The 22,370-nt window shown below is 40.6% G+C and overlaps 1 protein-coding gene across 2 annotated transcripts in view; it reads left to right on the top strand.

Moving 5' to 3' along the window:
• The window catches only part of CLDN10 (claudin 10), a 119,072-nt gene extending 96,895 nt beyond the window's left edge, over positions 1–22,177 (top strand). The window contains exons 1-5 of one of the 2 annotated variants that reach the window (XM_008574592.1): positions 47–281; positions 6,245–6,406; positions 6,495–6,576; positions 19,788–19,895; positions 20,439–22,177. In XM_008574592.1, the coding sequence (XP_008572814.1) occupies positions 62–281; positions 6,245–6,406; positions 6,495–6,576; positions 19,788–19,895; positions 20,439–20,559 (693 nt within the window). In that variant the 5' untranslated portion in view covers positions 47–61 and the 3' untranslated portion in view covers positions 20,560–22,177. Of the gene's footprint in view, positions 1–46; positions 282–6,244; positions 6,407–6,494; positions 6,577–19,787; positions 19,896–20,438 lie in introns of those variants that run through there. The other variant, XM_008574593.1, reaches the window with a different exon arrangement.
• The last annotated feature ends 193 nt before the right edge of the window (positions 22,178–22,370 follow it).

A 22,370-nucleotide genomic window follows, 5' to 3' on the forward strand; every position in this document is an offset into this window, starting at 1 on the left:
GTGCGCGGGGGTCTCGGCGCCCAGGGGGAGCGCGCGCGCCAGCCGGGGTGCAGCGGGCGGCATGGCGAGCACGGCGTCGGAGATCATCGCCTTCATGGTCTCCATCTCGGGCTGGGTGCTGGTGTCCTCCACGCTGCCCACCGACTACTGGAAGGTGTCCTCCATCGACGGCACGGTCATCACCACCGCCACCTTTTGGGCCAACCTGTGGAAGACGTGCGTTACCGACTCCACCGGAGTCTCCAACTGCAAGGACTTTCCCTCCATGCTGGCGCTGGACGGTCTGCATCCCCTCGGCCCCCGCCCCCGGCCCTCGCTCCTCGCCCGCCGGCCCGCGGGGGCGCCCTCTCGGCCCCGCGACCCCCAGCGGAGCTCCCCCCACCCCGGGCCGTACCACAGGGCCTGAAAGAGCCCGGGAGGGTCCCCGGTGCCCGCCGTCCCTGGACGGCTGTCCCGTGCAGGCACAGGTCTGAGCGTGGACCCCGAGGGCGGGGACACGCAGGCCTGGTGGGGTGACTCCCAGGCCTCGGGAGTGGGCTGTGGGGACCTTGCGGTCCTGGGAGTTGCGGGCACGGCTGTCGCCCCTGTCCCTCGGGAAGTGTTAGGACACAGAGCTCGTGCCGCAGGGGCTTGTCTCCCCCGTCTCTCCCCCTCCCCCCCATCAAAAAGCTGGGTTCTGATTAAAATGGTATTGTCGAAAGCCAAATCTGCTTGCCCTTGAACTCCCTTTAGCCATTTCGTTGGTTCTTTTAAAAGTAGGCAGGAAAAAAAATCACAGGGTTTTTTCCTGTCGTTTCACGTAAAACGCTTCTACAGATTTGTCTGCCTAGGCTTTGACATTTCCTCCGAGTTTTAGGACAATAAGCAGCCCTTGCCCGTGCGGCGATGAAGGGTCTGCAGTGCGCAGGGAGTCTGGGCCCTGAGAATCCCGTGGCGGGGACGGCAGGTTCTGCATCCGAGCCTGTCGTGTCACCTGCACGGTTCCGGCTAGCCAGGCTGTGTGCTGCATTGCGTCCTAGCAGCAGGCAGATATTCATCTAGAAAACGGACTCTTCAGTTTCAAGAGAACGGTCCGTGTCAACCTGGTCACAGTGATGGCTCAAGTTCTAAGCTCTTTTCTTCTAGGATTTTAAAGCAAATGACTAGATAGAGCCCGGCAGAATCTTAAGAGGAGTCATTGACATTATTTCTAGATTAGAGGTGTTTTCTCTTATTACTGCACTTGGAGTTTTTATTTGCATAGCTGGGTAAATAAAAGACGATTTGATTCCCCTAAGATGGAGCTTGCCACGAAAAGCAAACTTGCTCAACGTGGCATTTGATGGAACCGCTGTATAAGGGAGTACTGTCTGGTTTCAGAAGGGTGGCACCCGGGTCTGCAGGCCTGTTGTGTAAAATAAATAGCTGGGACACTGTTTATTCCCTAGCATTACCGCTGAATTTCCTGAACTGCTTTGCAGAGCACACATACAGGTAGACGAACAGGCAGGCTCTTGTTTCTGTGGTTTACATTCAGGAATATGGGATTGACAGTTACTGTCCTACAAGTTTTCTTCTGTTTATAACTATTGTTAACCTGAGATAGCGTGCCAGGTAGGTACGCTTCCTTCTATGGGGCAGAGAGAGGAGAAAGAAAGAAATGCTCCATGGGGGAAAAGGGAGAGGAGAGAGAGAAAAGTCCGTGGAGATTGCTGAGTGCAGAATATGAAGTTTTCCCTTGTGTCTCTGAGGTGAGGGTGGAGGCGGTGTTCTGATTTGGGGGCAGGTGCCGTATTGAGGAGCAGGGAGGACAGTCCTCAGTTATCAAGTTCTAGAGGTGGTTGAGAATGGATCAGAGAGGAGTCACCCAATTTGCAAAATGGCCTTCCTTTGTGCTTATGTGACTAGATAGTGACTTTTAGAAACATAAATGATGTCACACTAACCTATTCTGCAATGTTTTAAAGTTAATAACATGTATTTCCAAGTCAGTGCATATAGAAGTGACTCTTTTCTAACTGCTGCATAGTATTCATTAGTCTGAATAAACTGGTTTATTTAACCATTTACCTAGTGTGGACATTGGACCCTTTCCAACTTTTCATTGTTATTAGTGTATTTATTGACCATTTTTTTCTCTTTTGTGAATTGCCTGTCCCTGTTTTTTTGCCCATATCTGTTGTTTCTTTTTGGTTTAAATGACTTGTCAATCCTTGATTTGTTATATATGCTGCAATCTCAGACCATCGCTTGTCTTTTAAATTTGTTATGTATTTTCTCATACAGAGCTTTGAAATTTGTAATATAATCAAATTTATTAGTTTGCCTTCTGTGGCTCAAGAGGGTATTTCCTACTGCAAAATGATAAACTTACTTTCCTGTATCTTCCAGGAGAACATTTTGGAGGGTAAATCACACAGTTAAATTTTCATATGGAAGAGAGCTGATTCCCCACCTGCAAGTGAAACTTTCCAGGCCAGGGCCCCTCTGCTTGTCCACTCTCTGCCATGTATTTCCTGGGCAGTGACATCTGATGGGTGCTAGTCCTGACACTGCCTTTGAAGTGGTGGGAGGAAGTGGCCGTGGCCTGAGCAGACCAATGCTTCCCCTTAAACCAGGCTGGGAAGAGAATTCAAGAAGGGAGAGGGAAGACTCTCAATAGATTTCATTAATTTAAAGTCACTGTACTCTAGGCCCATCTTGTGTTAGGTGCAAGAATAGGTCTCTTGGGCACAGATGATGGGGTCATTATTCTGCATTTCCTTTAAGATTTCAGAGCTCTGATTCCTCACCCTCAGGGTGTGTCACTGCCACTCCAGTTTTCCCTGTAAGGAAAATGAAGCCTAGCAAAGTTAAATGTCTAGATTTAATGTTACATCATGTTAAAACTCCAACTCTAATTTCTGTTTAGCATAATCTTAGTATAATGGAAGGGATGTTTTGATGAGTTTCTTACTACTCACCAGACACTTGGTTCATGTTATTCATCCTGTGAATTAGGTGCTGCTATCCCTATTTTACAGATGAGGAAACTGAGACTCAATTAGGTACGGTAATCGAGGGCCTACCACAGGTAAATAGAGGCGCCAGAGCTGAAACTCAAAGTTCCTGTCTTCCCCCACACCACTCTTATTTCAAAAGATTTGCAAAAGTACACAAAGCTGCTAGTATAAGGAAAGCACATTCTTTTTTCCTCTTTAATCCAGCAACTAGCACAGGTGTTGCTAGTGAATTGTCTCCACCAAGTGGATATTTTCATTTTTGCTGGTTTGCAATTGAAGATAGGTACATATCATTTGTAAAACACCTTTTAAGGGATACCTTGAAGGTTTCTTCCAACAGATTTCATTAATTTAAAGTCACTGTATTTTACTATTTGCAAATTTCACAGCTGAATGAGCTAGCGATTTCTGTTTATTGCTAACTATATTCCTTTCAAAGCACCACTTGAACTTCAGCTGAGAAGCACTTTCAGCTGGGTTGTTTTTAGTATATACCATCTATTTTTGTTAGTGGAAATGTTTGCCACTTCTCCAGGAGAACTAACTATAAATTCTACTTCAGAGAACTTCTAAGTAAATATGTTCATGCCTCAGCACTTTAATGTGTTAATTAGCTATTAACGATGTCAGTAAATTAGACCTGTCAAAAATAATGGCCTCCTTGACCAGGTTTTTACTTCCATTTCACTTGATGGTTACTTATAAGTTTTGCCCTCAGGAACTGTTAAAAACCAAAGTTGTAGAGGTCTGCCTTGCAAAAGATAAACTCCGAAAGAATTCCTTGGACGTCACCTAAGTTCTGAGTCCATGGGTGTTTTAAGTATTGGTAGGCGCTAATTGACAAATCTCAGGCTTACCAACAACTAGATTACTTTCATGGATGGCAGGGGAGTTTATCCCCTGCTCTCTGCTCCCCATTTCAGAAAATCTGGCCACTGATAGTCCCTGTGAGGTGCCTTACTTTGTGCATGGGAAAAGTTAGCAAGTTACTGCTACTGTTCTCATGCAGGAGAGAAGTCCCTTACCTTCCAAATCAGGTTTCTGGTTGGCATAAAAGAAGGACCTGACCAAATCAGAATCTGCTCTCTTCATCTCTCTTCTTGTGCTTGTGCAAAGAGACCAAAGCAAATCCTGCTGCCAGTACGAGGACTGACACAGGAGACCTCTGAGTGAGAAACTCAGAAAAATATGTTACGAGTAGTGTTTATATATTTAAAGACAAGTACTATTTTTCCCTGTCTCATTAAAGATTGAGTTTGACTGGGAGTCTAACCACTGTTTACCATCTGGGAAGTACATTCTATTCCGTGCTATAAATGACCAGATTGTAGAACCTAATCTTTGGTAAATTCCAGACAATGTGCATTTTCTGTTAATTAAGCCCATAAGATAAGTAAATGCAAATTATGGTGCATGCTAAAATTTCCTAGGAATATATATAAGGCTGTCCTCCCCCCATTTTTTGTTTGTTTAATGACTGCAGTCAGAGTCAGCTAAAACACCTCAAAACCATAAATTAAATGAATTTTACAAAAATAATGAAACCACACTGTCCCAGTATCTCTGGTGGTATGTGATGAGCCAGTTTGGTTAGCCTCAAAGATTCGTTTTAATCTTGCAAGGGACTGACAGGCTTCCTCTCTCTGTCTTGCTGCTCCCTGGACTCTCTCTGGGTGACTTGAGGGTTGACTTTCAAAATAGAGTTGGTTCAGTATTTGGCAACAGAGACCCAAAGAGCTTTGCTATCCAAAGGAACCTCCATTATCCTGTTGTGCTAAGAATACATTTCTTTTGCTGTTTTTGATAGCCACAGTGTTAGTGAAATTAATTTTTGTGTGGATGTAGTTCACACTGTACAACAGAAGGTCATTATCACTTCAGTCTGCATTCGTAGGGGTCTAAAGTGTGTTACAATTAAGTAGATCCACTCCCATTTGCTCTTCTAAATGGATCCTAGAAATAGGATTAAAACTTTAAATTTTTATTCTTTCCCAAAGAAACATGGACTGGAGGCCACCAGCGTTTACTCCCTGAATTTATGATTATCGTGGTCTTAGAATTATTATTTATTGTAGGCTTTGCCTGAACACAAATAACAAATGACTTGCTATATCTTGGCAAATAAGTTTTTTCCAATTAAACAGCTTAATTCCAAATGTAAGCCTGATGTCTGTTTATGTTCTTTGGCTTAACAAATATTTACTTACATCTAGTATGGTATGTGCTGCTGTCACTATTTCAGATTGAAATGTGGCACTGTTTCAGACTGAAATGAAAATGACTTATGTGATAAAAGTTTATTACTTTAGACCCTATTAATCTAAAACGTCAGTGCCTGGACAAAAACCACATTGAAGTTTACCATCACCTTGGCCGGTGATGTGACTAAGAATAGGAACGGTGGGCTGGCTGGTTAGCTCAGTTGGTTAGAGCACAACCTTGTAACACCAAGTTCATGGGTTCAGATCCCTGTACTGGCCAGCCACCAGAAACAAAAGCAAAGTAAAGACTAGGAATGGTGCAGGAGGGATGATCAAACAAATGAACAGAACACAGTTTTAAGGGACTTAGGAGGCATTCATTTGTATGCAGATAATTGATTGAATAATTATAAATTACTCTTCTACAAAACAATGCTTTTTTAAACCCAACTTTAGTATATGTGCCCCGAAAATAATGCATTGTCACTAAAATACTTCTTGACTTAGACTCCTCATGGTTCATGATGATATTCCAGTTAGTTTCATTTATAAGCATTCACTAATATTGGAAGGTTTGGCCCTTCGGGAGCTGCCCAACTATAAATTTTATAATGTCACAACAATTAAAACATTTATTTAAAAGATTCGACGTGCGAAGGAGTTAGGGGATGGTGGTAGTGGCAGATGGTGTTTCTCACAGTGAAAGGCAGTGTTACACAGATTTTGTGGTCTGATCTGGGGTGGACTCCATTTCTGCCATTTCCTTACTCACCTCTGGCATATCATGTAACTGTGTGCCTCAGTTTCCTCATCAGTGAATATAGGAATAATAACCCTCAGAGATCTATCCTGAAGATTATACATAAGCAAAGCTTAAAAGTGCGTGTCACTCCATATAGATTATCTTGCTTTCCTTTCTTGCTTGTCTTGCTGCATGTTTTAACCATCGTGGTTATTTTTTGGGAAAACAGAACAATCATCCAGAATGACAATGTAAAATGAGGCTCTCTCCCTAGACAGCCACATGTTTTATGTTAACATAAATGACTACTCTAATTGCAGGTTATATCCAGGCATGCAGAGGACTTATGATTGCTGCTGTCAGCCTGGGCTTTTTTGGTTCCATATTTGCACTCTTTGGAATGAAGTGTACCAAAGTCGGAGGCTCAGATAAAGCCAAAGCTAAAATTGCCTGTTTGGCTGGGATTGTATTCATACTGTCAGGTAAATAGTAACTTTCTTCCATACAGGGTGCTTCATGATGTTAACGAAATATCACTAACCATAGTACTTTCCCTCTGATGCTTTTTAGGGCTGTGTTCAATGACTGGCTGTTCCCTGTATGCAAACAAAATCACAAAGGAATTCTTTGATCCTTTCTTTGTTGAGCAAAAGTAAGTACTCATCTCCTCTACATGTTTCTAGCTCACGGGAAATCTATATAATTTAATGTTCTAAAGTAAGAGACATAAATTTCCTACATGGCTTTTGAAAGTGAGATGTACTGATAGAAGTATTTGACGACATCATTCAGGATTAAATAGTTTATGTGCCACCTTGGCAAAAGAGGCATTTCATTACTTCATTAGTGCTGCACAGTGTCTTGTTTCTAAATAGCTCAGGGCATAGGATTTAGAACTATAAACTCCATCCACTGTACATCATAAAATTGAAGTCAAGAAGAGGAAAAGTGGAAGAGGGGTGTAAGGATAGAAAATTAAAAGCTTGACTTGATTATTGTCCAACCAAAGTATTTGCCAGATGATTTTCTCTGGGCCTTTTAAATGTGCTCTGTTAACTACAGTCTTCACTAGGTTCACCTAATAAACCTTTATAAAGAAATTACATGATGCAAGGTTTTTCAAAAATGTTCTAGGAGCATGGCTCTGATACCCGGATGTGGCTGGTCTGGTTGCAGATGAGTGCTTCGGCATTAACAGATTAGTTTTTGTTGCTGTCGTTGTTTTTAAACTATGGGCTATTGCTTTTTATAATTTCCCTAGGCTTAGTTCTTCGGATTGGGAAAACCCCAGGGATACCAAATCAGAAATAACAGTATACAAGTTACCCAAATAGCTGCTCAGATGTGCATCACTTTTTTTGTGGTGGACTTAGGACTCTTCAGGAAATTGATTTTCTAGTTCTGTCTAATATGATGAAAATAATAGCTAACATGTGCTGGGCCCCTACCATGTGCCAAGCAGAGCACTGCAAATGTTATTTTATTATTTTATTTTATTCTTACCACACCCTTATGTAGTAGTTTGTCATGGTAGTTCCTTTTTTAAAATAGAGGAAAGAGGTCAAGTAATGTGTCCAAGGGAACTTGGACTAAACTAGTAGGCTGATTGAACCATGATTCAAACCAGGCAGTTGAACTCTAGAACACGTGCTCTAAGATGCATGATTTATAATATTCTACTGTTTTATAATTTCTGTGACAGTGTGCTACGTGTACTTTTCATTAAGGGGGTTTTTCTTTAAATTTTGAAATAGTTTTTATTCAGAAATTTTATTACATGGGAAACAAAAATGACCATTTTAGACCCCAATATAACTTTTACTTTCCTGCCTGTATTAGAAAAATATGTCATGATTTATAAATTTTCTAACTTATTTTTGATAGTAAGATTTGCACAGATGTACATGACTCCACACGCTGAGATAAAAACTGAGACTATACTCCTGAAGGTTAGAAACAGCTTAATGATATTTAAATAAAATATTATATTTAAATGATACATTCTAATTTCATGGTTTATATCATAAATACACCAAAAAACCATATTTCTCATGGTTTATTAAACACATTGCTAACTTTTCTGTATTGTCTTTTCTACATTGCTATTTTTATTTTTCTGACAAATATTAGGGATGTTTCTGCTGCGTCTTAAAAATCCTTTGAATCTTCCCTGAAAAGGTTGACTCTAATTTGTGTATGCATGGTAACTTAAACCTGTCTTTGTGTGAATATTTTCTGTGCTTGCTATATGCTCAGTGACCTAATTTACTTTAGTATCATTAGAATTTCTTATTTTCCTGTTAGACTTTGATTAGACTCAGTTCACTAATTATGTACTATGAGAGATTTTTCTCTTTCCCAAATTCTTAGAGCACATTGAACTATCCCACCCCCACCATTAGCCCCCCAACCATTCCTCTTTCTCTGCCTACTCCCTCCATGTCTATATTCCCATCTGTGAAAACTGGGATAACAACAGTACCTCTCTCATAGAGTTGCTGCGAGACTTCAGAATGTGTGTGTGTGTGTGTTTATATATACACACATATATATATGATTAGAATATATATATGAGGGTACTTCAAAAAGTTTGTGGAAAAATAGAATTAAAAGATAATATGAATCATTCCGTGAACTTTTTGAAGTACCTTCATATATATGATTAGAATATATATGTATATATTATTGGCATAGAGCAAACACCTTGTATTAGCTCTTATTTTATTGTATTAACTATTTTTTAAGTTGAAGCATATTGATTGTACATATTTATGGGGTACAGAGTTATATTTCAACACATATATACAATATGTAGTGATCAAATCAGGGTAGTTGGTAAATTCATTATTGCAAAAATTTATTGTTTCTTTGTGATGAGAGCACATAAGCTCCTCTCTTTTAGCTATTTGGCAACATATAACAAATTATTGTTAATTATAGATGAGTGGCACTACTGTACACCAGCAGAACTTATTTTTCCTATTTAGCTGTAATTTTGTGACCATTAACCAACTCTCACTGTCTCCCTTCCCTGTATTAACTATTACTAAGATTGCTTTTTAATTTTGTGTAGTATGTGAGATGGGGCTTATCTCTGTAGATGTCTTTATTAGCACTTTTCTGCAATGACTTAAAAGTATAACACCTATAATTTGCCAATTTACCTTGTGTAATTAAAAGCACAACAGCTAGGAATTATGAAAAACAGCTTGCTTACAAATTGGTGATATTTGCAAATAACAGGCCCTTCACATTAAAGTCTTATAGAAAATATAGACTTTGTAAAAAACCTGCCTGTTGAGAATGTGTTGGCTCCTTGAGATCAGAACTTTCTCTCCCTGTCCTATGTATTCCCTGCAGTGCCTTGCACAAAGAAAAGCCCTCCATGATTTAAATAAAATCCAGTTGGATCAAGGAGTTATCAGGGCCTGAGAATTATAAATACTATCAGATTCTATTTACCTCAGTGATAGAAATGAGGCATAAAAATGACATATGACACCCACAGGAATTCACAGACCTCATTTAAATAAAGCATACTTCTATAAAAACCAATAAATCAATTAATGTGACTTCATCTGGTTTTTCTTTATTAATACTGTCTAGTAAAGAAGAGGGGGATGGAAATCAGGAAGATGAATAAGTCAGAAATTGACTTATTCAACACAAACTGGTTTCATAGGTCTTGAAATGTCATCATCTTTAAAGCAAGATTTTGATTTGGTATAGTGTTAGGGTATAGCACTTTCTTAGCTGGCATTTGCTAGAATTTAATAATGGGTGCCTCTGATTTCATTTGTACATGAACCTAGAGAGGAATATGTCAGAGAATCAAAGCTCATGGTGGGACCGACCCCAGGTGAGCTGGGACTTGGAGGATGCCTCTATAAGAAGGTTCTGACTATTTCTTTGAGGTCCTAATTGACCAGCATGAGAATTAAGTAAGTTCCTTGAGGTCAAAATATCTATTTCAACTCTGTCTTGTCTGTCTAGCACAGTGCCTGGAAGCAAAATTCTTACCTGTGGAGCTAGTCCTTTCAAGACTAGTGGAAAAGCTTTGTGTTGTCTGGGCAGAGAGAGCATGGAATTAGAAGGCACACGCACTCTCCCTTCCTGTCATTATCATACAGTAATCTTACAAAAACTAGCCACCACCAAATCCCATTTCTCCCTCCAGCCCTAGAAGGTGTGACTGTGGCCCAGGCACAGGTGTTTGGGCCCTTAGGAAGAGCCGGGAGAGAGCTGCTTGCCACGTGTTCTCGTTTAAATTTCTGGTAAGCAAACTGCTCTTTGATACCATAACCCTAAAATGGGCTGGAAAACAGTTCCGGCATCAGAGCATGGTGTCCTCGTCGTTGTCCTGCTGTTGTTTTTCTTAAGGTTCCTGTACTGTATCGATTGGATCTTCTTTGTAGATTTCCTGGACATCCCTGTATAAGACACGCCTTGGTTGCCTAAGTTCAAAAAACACAAATCAGCTTATCAACCAAGTTCCCGCTACATCCCTACTATGTGCAAGGAACTCAGTAGGAGCTTTGTTATGAGACAAAGTGAGTGGCTTCTAGTGTGGAGTTGGAGCAAAGGTTGTGCAGTGACACGACAAATAGTGCTGCGCTTTGAGCTTGGTGGCTATTTATTCTAAAAATCTTCCTTTCCCACCGCATGTCTGGGAAGATTTCCCTTCCAGGTTACAATAATTGGACAGAATTGCAGTCTGTGGAGAGTTTCACGTGTTTCCCCATCTCCTCCTTTCGCTTTGCTTTCTTCCATTCGCATTATGACTGTGTTTGACGACTCCTGCTCTGGAGACCTGAAAACTATTTCTCAACCCTTTCCTTCAGGCTGTTCAAAACAGCTTCCCCCTTTTTATTAAAACAAAACCTACCAAATCCGGAAAAAAAAATAATCTAGCCTCCTACAAGCTTATGAAAATAGGTACCCTTACCGTGCTCCACCATAGCAGGAGTTGACATTTAATTACATTATTCCTGCCATTGCTTTGTTGTCCAAACCACTAACTTCCTGAATGTCTTGCTTTGTCTTCTTAAGCTGTTCCAAGTAAGAATTGATTGCCATAAAGAAACTTTTTTCAAATCATGCAAAGTTATAGAGCTTAACCAATTGCCCTAGTTGAAGAAACAGAATGTGGTGATATTAGATTTATTCTCTTTTCATATATGAGATTTACCATTATTATTAATATTTTGGTTGAGATATGCTCATGTTTGGGTCTTACCATCCTCTAGGATTTCTGTTTTTAAGCTTTTCAGAACCATGGAGCACTCTACATTCCTGGGATATATTTGGTTTCTGCTTTAGAAATATATTTGGTTTTTACTTAGGTAAAATTTTCTCACTATTGTGGCTACTTAGGAGTTAGAAATAAACAGCTGCCTGCTTTCAGGTAAATTCTCTTGTTCTTTTTTTCTGCCAAGTTAAATGAACAATAGACAATTCAAGAAGTAAATTTCTGGATTACAAAGATTTTCCTGGGTGAGATAGAATATCAGTCCCACCAGGTGACCTTGCCAAGATATTTAACTTCTCTCTTCTGTCCTTATCGTAATTTAATACATTATGGATGTTTATTTATTTAACCATACTCCATTCATGAGGTTATTTGGAGAATGAGCTAAAGTTGGTAAAGAGCTCATAGATTCCTGGATGGGAGATTCCATATAAGTGCCAAGTGTTAAGAACAAAACAGAATTCAACTGTTAAATATTAAGAAGGTATATTCTGTGACTTCACGTTGTTCAGAAGTAACGGAGGCCACCTCAGATCACCAGAATTGCTTCTGTTGTGCTAGCGTGACTTGTAAAATCTGCTTGGAAACCAAGTGTTTGGCAACTCCGCGCTGTGTTTACTGACTGGCGCCTGCTTTCTGGTAATGCGGCTCTTACCCTCATTGCTCCTCTTCTTTCACACCCTGGCTAACTTCTTCTTCTTTTTTTTTTTTTTTAAAGATGACCGGTAAGGGGATCTTAACCCTTGACTTGGTGTTGTCAGCACCACGCTCTCCCAAATGAGCGAACCGGCAATCCCTATATAGGGATCCGAACCCGTGGCCTTGGTGCTATCAGCACCACACTCTCCCGAGTGAGCCACGGGCCGCGTAATAACTTCGTATAGCATACATTATACGAAGTTATCGGCTCTTACCCTCATTGCTCCTCTTCTTTCACACCCTGGCTAACTTCTTCTTCTTTTTTTTTTTTTTTAAAGATGACCGGTAAGGGGATCTTAACCCTTGACTTGGTGTTGTCAGCACCACGCTCTCCCAAATGAGCGAACCGGCAATCCCTATATAGGGATCCGAACCCGTGGCCTTGGTGCTATCAGCACCACACTCTCCCGAGTGAGCCACGGGCCGGCCCTACGTCCTGGATAACTTCTGATCATCCTTCAGGACTCGTTCTGGGTGAGGTGCCCCTTCTGGGCACTCCCTTTGTTCCTTGTGCTCCCATCAGAATCCTACTGTGTGGTTAGCACCTGCTGTGCCATGGGCCTGTCTCCTAAATCAGACCAGGAGCATCTCGGAGTAGTGACTACGTGTTGCTACCTTTAGAATCCCTTGCAGTTAGTCTGTGTCCTGTGACATTTACAGCAAGGATGGTGAATCACCAGTGGTGCTGTCTGTCTGTCTGCATCTCTCCTGGAAAGGAAAGACTGAGCATGCTTGTGGAGAAGCGATTAATGGAACGGAAAGAGGAGGCAGGGTGCACACTGTTTAAGAGTAAGGACTCTGAGTCCAGGCTGTGTGGAGCAAACCCCAGCGCTGCCACTTGTGAGCTGTGCATCCTTGAAGAAGTTATTTATCCTTTCTGTGCCCTGTGTGTTCCTCATCTGTAGAATGAAGATAATAGGTCACAGGAGGCTGTTGTGAGGGTTAAATGAGACAGTATAGAACCATGCCTAGTACATAATAAAACCCTTAATAAATGGTAGCTATTATTTTTAAGGATACCGACCCTAAAGCAGAGTATATTAATGTAGCAGTACATAACCTTATAAAGTCTATTAAGGTTAGCCATAAAGAAATGTACGTTAAAATGTTGGAGACCTAGTAGAAGGGATAGTTGAAGTATTGAACACTTATCTTGTTTTAAGACACTTGGCTCTCAAGTAGAAGGAGGTTTGAAAGGAAGCTGGCATGAAACCATTTAAAAGAAATAAGGCTTGAGTAATTTATTTCTGGGCACCTCTGTCATAGCACTGAGTAAGAAATAAGGAATAATTTGGAGCTGTCAACTGGGTAGATACTCTTCTTATGAGAACTTATCCTACACATGTCTTCCCCAGCACCTGGTTCAATTCTAAAATGTTTTGGGGTAGGTTGTTGAGGACTCCGAATAAAGTGTAAGATATGCTTTTTTAATTGGCCCAAGCTTTTTTTTTTTTCCTTTTTGTCTTTTTTCATGACCGGCCACGGATCGCAACCCTCAGTGTCGCGCCCGTACCGGACCGGGACCGGCTACGGGATCGCAACCCTCGGTGTTGCTCCCGCACCTCGCTCAGCCAGTGAGCGGCCGGTCTGTATGTGGGATCCGAACCCTCGGCGGGAGCGCCGCCGCACTTCCCAAGCAGCGCACTGTAGCAGTGCGCCACTGGGCCGGCCCCTGGCCCAAGCTTTTTTGCTGCAAGTCCATCTGTATATTTTTACCTCAATAAAAAAGAGATGCACATGCCCACATCCACACACAGATTCTTGACCTATGCTCAGCAATACTGGCTAGGCGGCACGGTGCCTCGGGACAGTATTTGCTGTAGGAATTTCCTATCTCGAAGCACAGTCCTGTCTGCAATGTCTGTTTATTGAGATTTCAGAGTTTAGATGTAGACATGCTGTTGCACCCCCTGTGAGTATGACTCAGCACGTGATTTCTCACTTAGGATCAAGGATAATCGGATAAACCCCAATTATCCACACTTATGGAGGAGATCAATGACATGGATATTGCTAAACAACAGATTTGTTTTTGAATTGAACTATGTAACGTTGGGGACAGATGTTCCTTTTAAATTATAATTTACTTTGGATAATACTAAATTTAATCATACTGTGGATGGTTTTTAAATTTCCAGGAATAATTGGCAAGAATTAGAACTCCTGTAAAGACACTGATCACTTCACACACTATATTGGAGAGGCAGGTGGCAGAGAGGTTAGCTGTGAGGTTTTGGAGTTTGACTCAGCTCAGATTCTGACCCTATCCTTGTCCCTTGCTGCTGTGTGATCTTAGGTAACATGCAGTCGCTTCATCTGGACAACAGAGATAATAACTCCTGCTTCTGAACGTTGAGAGGAAAACGAAAATAACATATTGGGGAGTTGTTGGTCCAAGGATATAAATTTTAAGTTAGAAGGAATAAAAAATATAGAGAGACCAGTTTTACATCTATTTGTAAATTCATTTCAGCATTCCTGATTGCCCAAATACGTTTCTTCAATTTACCTTTGAGCAATTTGTAATGTCTTTCTCCTTCCCTAATTAATGAGTTAAGTAAAATCTTTGAGACACATTCATCTTTAAAAAAAAAAGAACATCTATAAAACACCTACCACAGTGGCACACAGTAGATAATCAATAAATGTGTCCTGTTTTTAATATAAACAGTTTATAGAATTCTAAACTACCCTAATGATACATCATAGCAAACGGAAAGATAATGCATGTATGTCTGTTATAATCTAGCCACAAAAAAGCAATTTAGAGTTGTTACCAAAAGAATTATTTTTTATTTTGGTTTCTTAAATTTGAGAATTCTCCATGAAGTTTACATATATAAGTTGACACTTATAATTTGAATTATTCTATTCTACTTTAGCCTCCTTTTGGGAGGCACCTGCCACTGCTTTGTAAGTATGGTGGGATGCCTTGGGTAGAAAGTCCAGTGGCATCTGCCCGGCAGTGGGAGAGAACTGTTGGCAGGGAGAGGCGCGAATCACATCAGGGGACTAGACGGTGGCCTCAGGGAGACACCCAGGATGGGCAGGGTGGAGTATTTGGGAGAAATGTGTGTTTGCAGATAATATTCCTATAAAATACTTACTTATATAAAATCCACTCATGGGTTGGCTGGTCTCCCAGTTGGTTAGAACGCAGTGTTATAACACCAGGGTCAAGGGTTCAGATCCCTGTATGGGCCAGCTGCCCCCAAATAGGTATATATAATCCATTTGTGCAGTTTTATAGGTCTCAGGTTATATAATCCTATGCATTGAGGGAAAAGCTTATGTTAGGTAGTGGTCATTAAAATGATGGCTTATCAGTGGAATTCAACTTTGAAATGTTATTATTGATACATATGAGTGTACTTTCTAGACTTTAAAACATCTTTTTAAAACATATTTGGCGATTTTAAGGTAATTGGAATATTTCTTTTGTCCGTTACCACTCTTGATTAAAATGAGGAGGAGGACAATATGTTTGAAAAAAATACCGTCCCGGATGGCACAAGACCTGGCTCCTAGCTCTGTGACTTTCAGCAAGGTCACTTCACTGCTCTGGGGATCTTAAAAGGATGAGGTGCTTTCATTTGTTAAAACATTCTTTGCTTTGTTTTTGGAGGGGCTGCTTTTTCCTTTTCAGCTCCAATAGTCCCTGATTTTAATTACTACCCTCACTTCCTTTTGTGCTGGGTGAAAAGACAGCCCCAAGGCATTCAGAAAAAATTCCATGCCCTAGAGCTCCTGAGCCACTGAGAACTTAATGAGCCAGGGAGAGAGAGAACTCACATCTTTTTGAAATGACAAGTAAAAGCATGCTACATTGATTAGGGTTGTTTTTTTTTTTTTTAATATATTAACATACTCTTTTATTTAGCTAAGGTATACATAAAAGGAAGCTGGAGTGACGGTTAAGAGCTCTGGGTTTGGAGTCACAGTTACAGGTTTTAAGTCCTGGTTCTACCATTTACTTAGCTGAGACACCATGAGACAAGTAATTTAATCTCCCTGAGCTTCAGTTTCCTCCTCTGTATAATGAGGATAGTAATACTTATTTCTCAGGATAGTAATGAAGATTGAATATGGTAATGTATATATAAAAAAAAAAATCTTAGCACACTCTCAAAAATCCTAGCACAGTGAGCTGACTGTAATAGTAGCTATCGCTACCATGGGCATTTCCTTGAACCACATCTGTATGCATTTGGAAGAACCATGGTAATATTTACTTTGCAAAAACATGCTCTTTTGATTCTATTATAAGTTTCATCACACTTCACTATAATTATTATTTGCTTAATGTCTATTCCCACTAAACTATAAGATCCATGGGAACAGGGCTGTCTCTCTTGTCCACCTTGAGCTTATGATTAGCACAATACCAGGCATGTCAGTTTTGTGGAGGTGACCAGGGAAGGCCACACCAGCTTCCCACAGGTGGCAAGTCAAGTCAGAATGGGGGTTTGGGTACAAGGAAGACAAAAATAGGAGGTGAAAATAAAAGGTGTTCCTTAATACATTAGGATTCATAATCCTTAGGATTGTTGTGAAGGTTACAGAGCTAAAAAATGAGTTGCAGTATGAAATGCATCAGAACCAGGGTCACCAAGTGTGGTCAGCCCTGACTCTCTCAAGGTGAAATGAGAGACAGGAGCAGCAGCCTGGAGCAACAGACACAGCCAGGTGGATGAGAATAACTTCACCCATGAGTTAAGAGTACATTTTTAACACCTGAGATCTTTATGACTTCTTTTTGGGGGAAATTTTAAGGGGTTAATCTGTATTTTAATTTCTCTGATAGAAGTAAATTTGTTCCCCACTACTCATTTACTAAAGTCCCATTTTATGACATAAATGTATTGAAGTCATACAGGCAGCTTTTGATTAGTTCTATCAACTGAGACACTCCAACAACAATGTTTTTGACCTGTAAACGTAGTTCAACCCTCAAACTGACAATCACAGATCTGCTTGGTGTTAAGCAGATTTATAACCTTTCAGAATAATAAAGAAATTTTGACAATTGTAATAAAGAGGCCACACTCGGAGTGGGCAAGCTGGCCCAGGGCCAGGAGGATATTGTTTAAAAAAAAGAAAGATATGCAACAGATAACCTAAAATTTGAATAATCTTCCTGAGGTGTTGAAGTCAGCTTCTTAGTATTACCAGAAATGAAGATTTCCAGGCAGAGACTAAGTCCCCCAATCAATGTCAAAGGAGATACCCTCAAGAACAAATTGGAGTGGACACTGTATATCTCTTTCTCAGTTCTATCAACAACACAAGTCATTTTGTCAGATGACACCCATTGATAGGTGTGAATTGAAGTCACTGTCGAGTAAGCCGGCTATCATGTCTTCAAACAGAATGAAGAAAAAGCATATGAAAGATCCAGTCACACAAGCCCTCACATGGTGTAGATGTAGGGCCTCTAAAATCAACTTTAAACAGATACTATTTATTAAATGTTGGTCTCCAATAGAATTCACAATGGAATTCAAATGGAAATGATATTTTCCTCGGAACAGGGTCTACGTGTTGTGATTTAGAGAAAATTAAAATAAGTAAAAAAAGAATAAATGAACCAGTTATTAATGTAAGCCAAACTCATGGTTCTTAAATACCTTCTGAAAGTTTCAGAATGGCTTACGGCAGGATTCCTGATGTGCCTGGATAATTCATCCTGTGATTTGCAACAACTTCGTGTAGATGTTTATAATGCTCCTTTCAATGAATTCATGCCAAGCTGTGTTTATGATTTCTATCACCTTCCTCCCTCCACTGACCACTATTGATAATTAGAGATTTATTTTTAATCCACCATAGTACTTGGCACTGGCATCCTATTTTAGTAAAGCTCAATATTTTAAGAGAAATCTCAGACTGTTTCTTTACGGCATGTTTACACTAAGGCATAGTGTTGGGTGAGAAGACAGCCTAACCTCTAGGGAGGGAGAAAAAAATAGAGACAAGTAGAAAGCGTACTAAACTTGTAGAGTAGTCATCTTACAGTGATGTATTCTGTGTGGAACTGTTCAGTCATGCTCGGTTTTTTTAGTTGTCTGTGCAATAAAAGGGTGACAACAGATGGGTCTGATGCCAGCTTCCTAGGACTTCCAGAGGTTTTAAATAGGGGTCAAATGACACTCACCTACAACTTGGCAGGCACTCTGCTTGTATTGTGTGTGTGACCTCATTAAAACAACATAAAAGCAGGGCTGATTGTGGAAATCCAGGACATCCTTTCTGGATATACAACATGATATTTAATGAAAGTATCTTTTCTAAAACTCCCAGTTTGACACTCCTGATCTGACCAGCTCTTTTCTTTTTGTTCTGTGCACTTCACTCCTCAGTCCTCTTTTGGGTTGTTTTTTGGTATAGACTGAGGGTGTTTTTCTGCACTTACACCAACGTTCTGACTGTGCCATTGCCTGATGGGAACTGTTGGAGAAGATTCTCAGCTCCCAGAGCAGTGCTTACCCCTCGCTGTTCTGTTGCAGATGTTCCTTGCCTGTCTATCTATCACCTGTATTTCCTAGGAAAGTCAGAGTGAGAAAAGAAGGAATCACAGGCAGCATTTTGTTATGCACATACCCCATCCCAATCGAAAATACACCAGCGGACCACAATAGTCCCTAATCCTCTGTAAAGGTTGCTTCCTGCTGCCCTGGCTAGCGGGCGGGGATGTCACACGACCACTGCGCAGCTGAAACCACACCAGAGAGCCTGCCCATGTGGAGGTAGTAGGAACGGGTGAGGCCGGGCTCAGGACAACCACAGGTAGCTCCGGCCAGCTGCTGTCCCCAACGCTGTGGCCTCTATATCACTCCTGGCCCTGCCCTGCACCTGGATGTGGGGGAAGGCTGGGGAGGGAGCTGGCCTTGGGGGGCCCCACCCTCCCCCTTCTTATCCTCACCTCTTACTTTTCTTGCCACATCTGATAGGTTCTGGATGATCGAAACACACCCTCCCACTACAGCTTAATTGTACACTGAAAAGCACTGTGAGAGGCTTTTCTGCCTTACAGTGGAGGTCTGAGCCAATAATGAAAGTTACTCTTTATTTAAAAAAAAAAAAAAAGAAATCACAACCTATTCTTTAGGGCAAGGATAAGCAAACATGAGCACAGGCCCAGTCCCCGAGATTTTCTCATTCCTTATTTGTCTCTCTGCGTGAATATTCCTCCCCTAAAAGGAATTATTTTATCCCTCTACTGCAAGTGATTTTTTGTTGTTCTCAGTAGCATTACTGATACCTTTGTATGGTGACATCCCCAAGGGAGGGACTGTCTGGAGTATCTCTGCATCTGCCCTGGTCATCTGCAGAGTGGCCTGCCATCTAGGAGTTGCTTAATAGCAGTTTGTCACAAAATTATCACTTGTTACTCCTCCTCCCGTTAGGCTGTAGTGCTAAGTAAGACAGGCTGTTTCTATCCCTTACCCTTTATGGGCACTTTCCACCACGATTTGCACATAGCAGGTAAGTACTTAATAAACATTTAGTGGATTGAAGTAAAATGAAAGCAAAGGCAACCTTCCCATTTCTGACTATGGTCTGCCTAAGTGATTTCCCCTGCAGAACAGAGTAGATGGATGGAAAGCTTGGAGAGGTTAAGGCAGAGCCCAGAGGAAAGATGCTGGATGTTTTTTTTGTTTGTTTGTTTTGGCCTTGCCTGCATGGACGCTCTCATTTCCTTTCAGGATGTCAAGGAAGTATTATAAAGTAATGGCTGTAAGACACTTTGAGAAGAGTTTAAAGCATTACCCAGACATAAGGTGTTATTACTTCCTTTACACATTCCAGTGGCAAAAAATCATAATGAGCATTTAGTAAATGTTGACTAGCAGTGTTAAATACTGTTTACTCCCCAAGTCAGTAAGCTGTAATACTTGTGTAATACTTTCTCACAGGTATGAATTAGGAGCTGCTCTGTTTATTGGATGGGCAGGAGCCTCACTCTGCATAATTGGTGGTGTCATATTTTGCTTTTCAATATCTGACAACAACAAAGCACCCAGGTACGAAAGAGACATAAATTACCTGTTAAAAAGTACAATACTATTCTAAATCATTACACGTGGGACGAATTATAGGTGGTTCATGTGATTCTTAGAAACTTCAGAAACCCAGAATTGGGAAAAGTTAGGAATATATATATTTTTTCAGAAAACCTCATTATTATATTACAAAGTTATTTCTGTAAGTTAAAATATGGGTCTAAATATGAGGGCATGTGCTTCACTTTGGCCTCCTCACAACTTCCATATAAGCAGGAAGTGGATGAAGGTCCCTGCTAAGTCTCCTAGGCTCCAGGAAGAGAGGAGTTTTAAAAAATAGTTTTGAAAAGGGATCTCTGAACTGAAAAAGTCATGAATTTCTTCTGCAGAGATTCTCTTTGTTACGTTATGGCACTGAAATATTTCTCGGGTGAGAAGAGAAAAGAAAGCTTAAACAAGGGAGACTTAAACTTCGCTATTGACAGAAACTGGCAAAAACAGTTTCTTGTTTTTGTTTGCCCTGTGTGTAGAACAGAACTTACCAGAGTGTGTTTTGCCTTTCAGAATGGGATACCCATACAATGGCGCCGCATCTGTCATGTCTTCTCGGACAAAGTATGGCGGAGAGGGAGATTTTAAAACCACAAACCCTTCAAAACAGTTTGATAAAAATGCTTATGTCTAAAAGAGCTCCGCTGGCAAGCTGTATCTTGAGTTTGTTATAAAAGTGAACTGTTCACAAAATGATCCCATCAACGCCCTCCTGTAATTAACACTCAAAACTGTTTTTAAAATATCAATTTGAAGTATTTGTTGATTGTACGGATGTAAATGTTCTTACACAGTGATATACTAATCACTTTCTGTTGTGGCTTTCTATAAAAAATAAACAGGTTATTTACAGGATTTGTAATATATTTTATACATTTATAGAACATGTATTTAGTACCAAAGGTTCAAGAAGTATTCATAATATAGTTCTTTTTAACATTCATACATGAAAGTCTTCGTCCCCACTCCTTGTTTCTTTCCATTCGCTTATGAAACAGAATGTTTATAAGGAAGGGTGTCTTATTAACAGTATGGGGACAATCTGAGACCGTTCCCCAAAAGGTGTCCAGGTTAAATGGATGTTACTGGTTGCACAGAGTTGACATCCACCTAGTTTCTTAGCAATCGACTTATGGTCTGTCACGACTGCAATTCAGTATGATGGCTTGGGGAAGGGCTCATGGGGCCAAGACGTTATTGCCCTTTTCGTGGCACCTCCACCTTAAATAACTGCTTAGGCTTCTGAGGTGGGGCATCAGCAGAGCTGTGCTGGGGACACTGGTCGTGGTGATTCTGGAGCCAATAAAGGTAACACACCATACATGCCTTAACTCACTCACCCCTCACAGCCACCCTGAGGTCAGTATTTTTATCTTGCATTTACAGGGGAGAAAATTAAAGCAGAGTTTTAAATAACATGCCACAGTAGTGACAAAACCAGGACTTTGAACCGAGGCAGTCTAGAGTAAAATATATTGTTCTAAGCTGTGAATAAGAACTGGCATCTGTGTTATCTGTAAGAAACTGTCCAATATGCACCAAACGTGCGTGAATATAACATTTTCCTGAAGTGCAAAAGACTTAAAATCGCATTGTTGGCAGGTAGTCAATGGAAAGAAAAGGAAATGAACAAGTTTGTTAAATAAATCCCATACTTTGATAAACTTGAAGTATCTTTTCCAGAAATATGAATTAACTGAAAGACATAAAGGTAGGTTAGGTGCTGCAGACCACTACGGGGGACAGGGTTGTGTAGGTACGTGTTTAAAACAAAATTATTTATTCAGAGCAGAGGTGGTGAGGATGATGTTTCGATTATACTGAGGAACTGAGGGAGGGCAGGGCATGAAGGTACAGAGAAGCCACATTAGGGATCAGCAACATGTTAGCTTGGCATCCACGAGGGGCAATGTGAGATAACAGTCCAAAGAAAAAGGAGCAAACCAAATCTAGAAGAAAAGAACGTTATGCCCAAACAGATAAGTTAAAGGGGTGGCTTTTACAATACAGATGCACCGACTTAAATATTGGGTTTACTTAGTAGAAGTTCAGGGCTCCCCAAGCCTTGGTGCTCAGGAATAAGGACACAGAACTTGACAGAGATCTGGTTTAGAGCCCGCTTTTGTCACTTCCCAATTGTACAACCTTTGGCAAGTTACTAAACTCAGTTTCTCACATCTTTAGGGAGAGGATTATAACAATAACTGCATTTCCAAGTTGTTCTAGTTAAATGGACTAATGTGTGTTAAAAATAAAAACAAAACAAAACCAAGTGGCTCATGAAATATCTGTTGAATAAATGACGGAATGAACAAGGTGCTCCCTGGGCCATCTCAGGCATGGTGATTCAGCATTTTATAAAAGCTTTTGGAAAAAAAGCTTTTCGCTATGAAGTGAGTATATTTGCATAAAATGGCCCCTGTGGGAAGCTGGGAGTTATGTTAT

This window comes from Galeopterus variegatus, unplaced genomic scaffold, assembly GCF_000696425.1.
Source record: "Galeopterus variegatus unplaced genomic scaffold, G_variegatus-3.0.2 Scaffold1070, whole genome shotgun sequence".
In the NCBI taxonomy this organism is placed as follows: domain Eukaryota; kingdom Metazoa; phylum Chordata; class Mammalia; order Dermoptera; family Cynocephalidae; genus Galeopterus; species Galeopterus variegatus.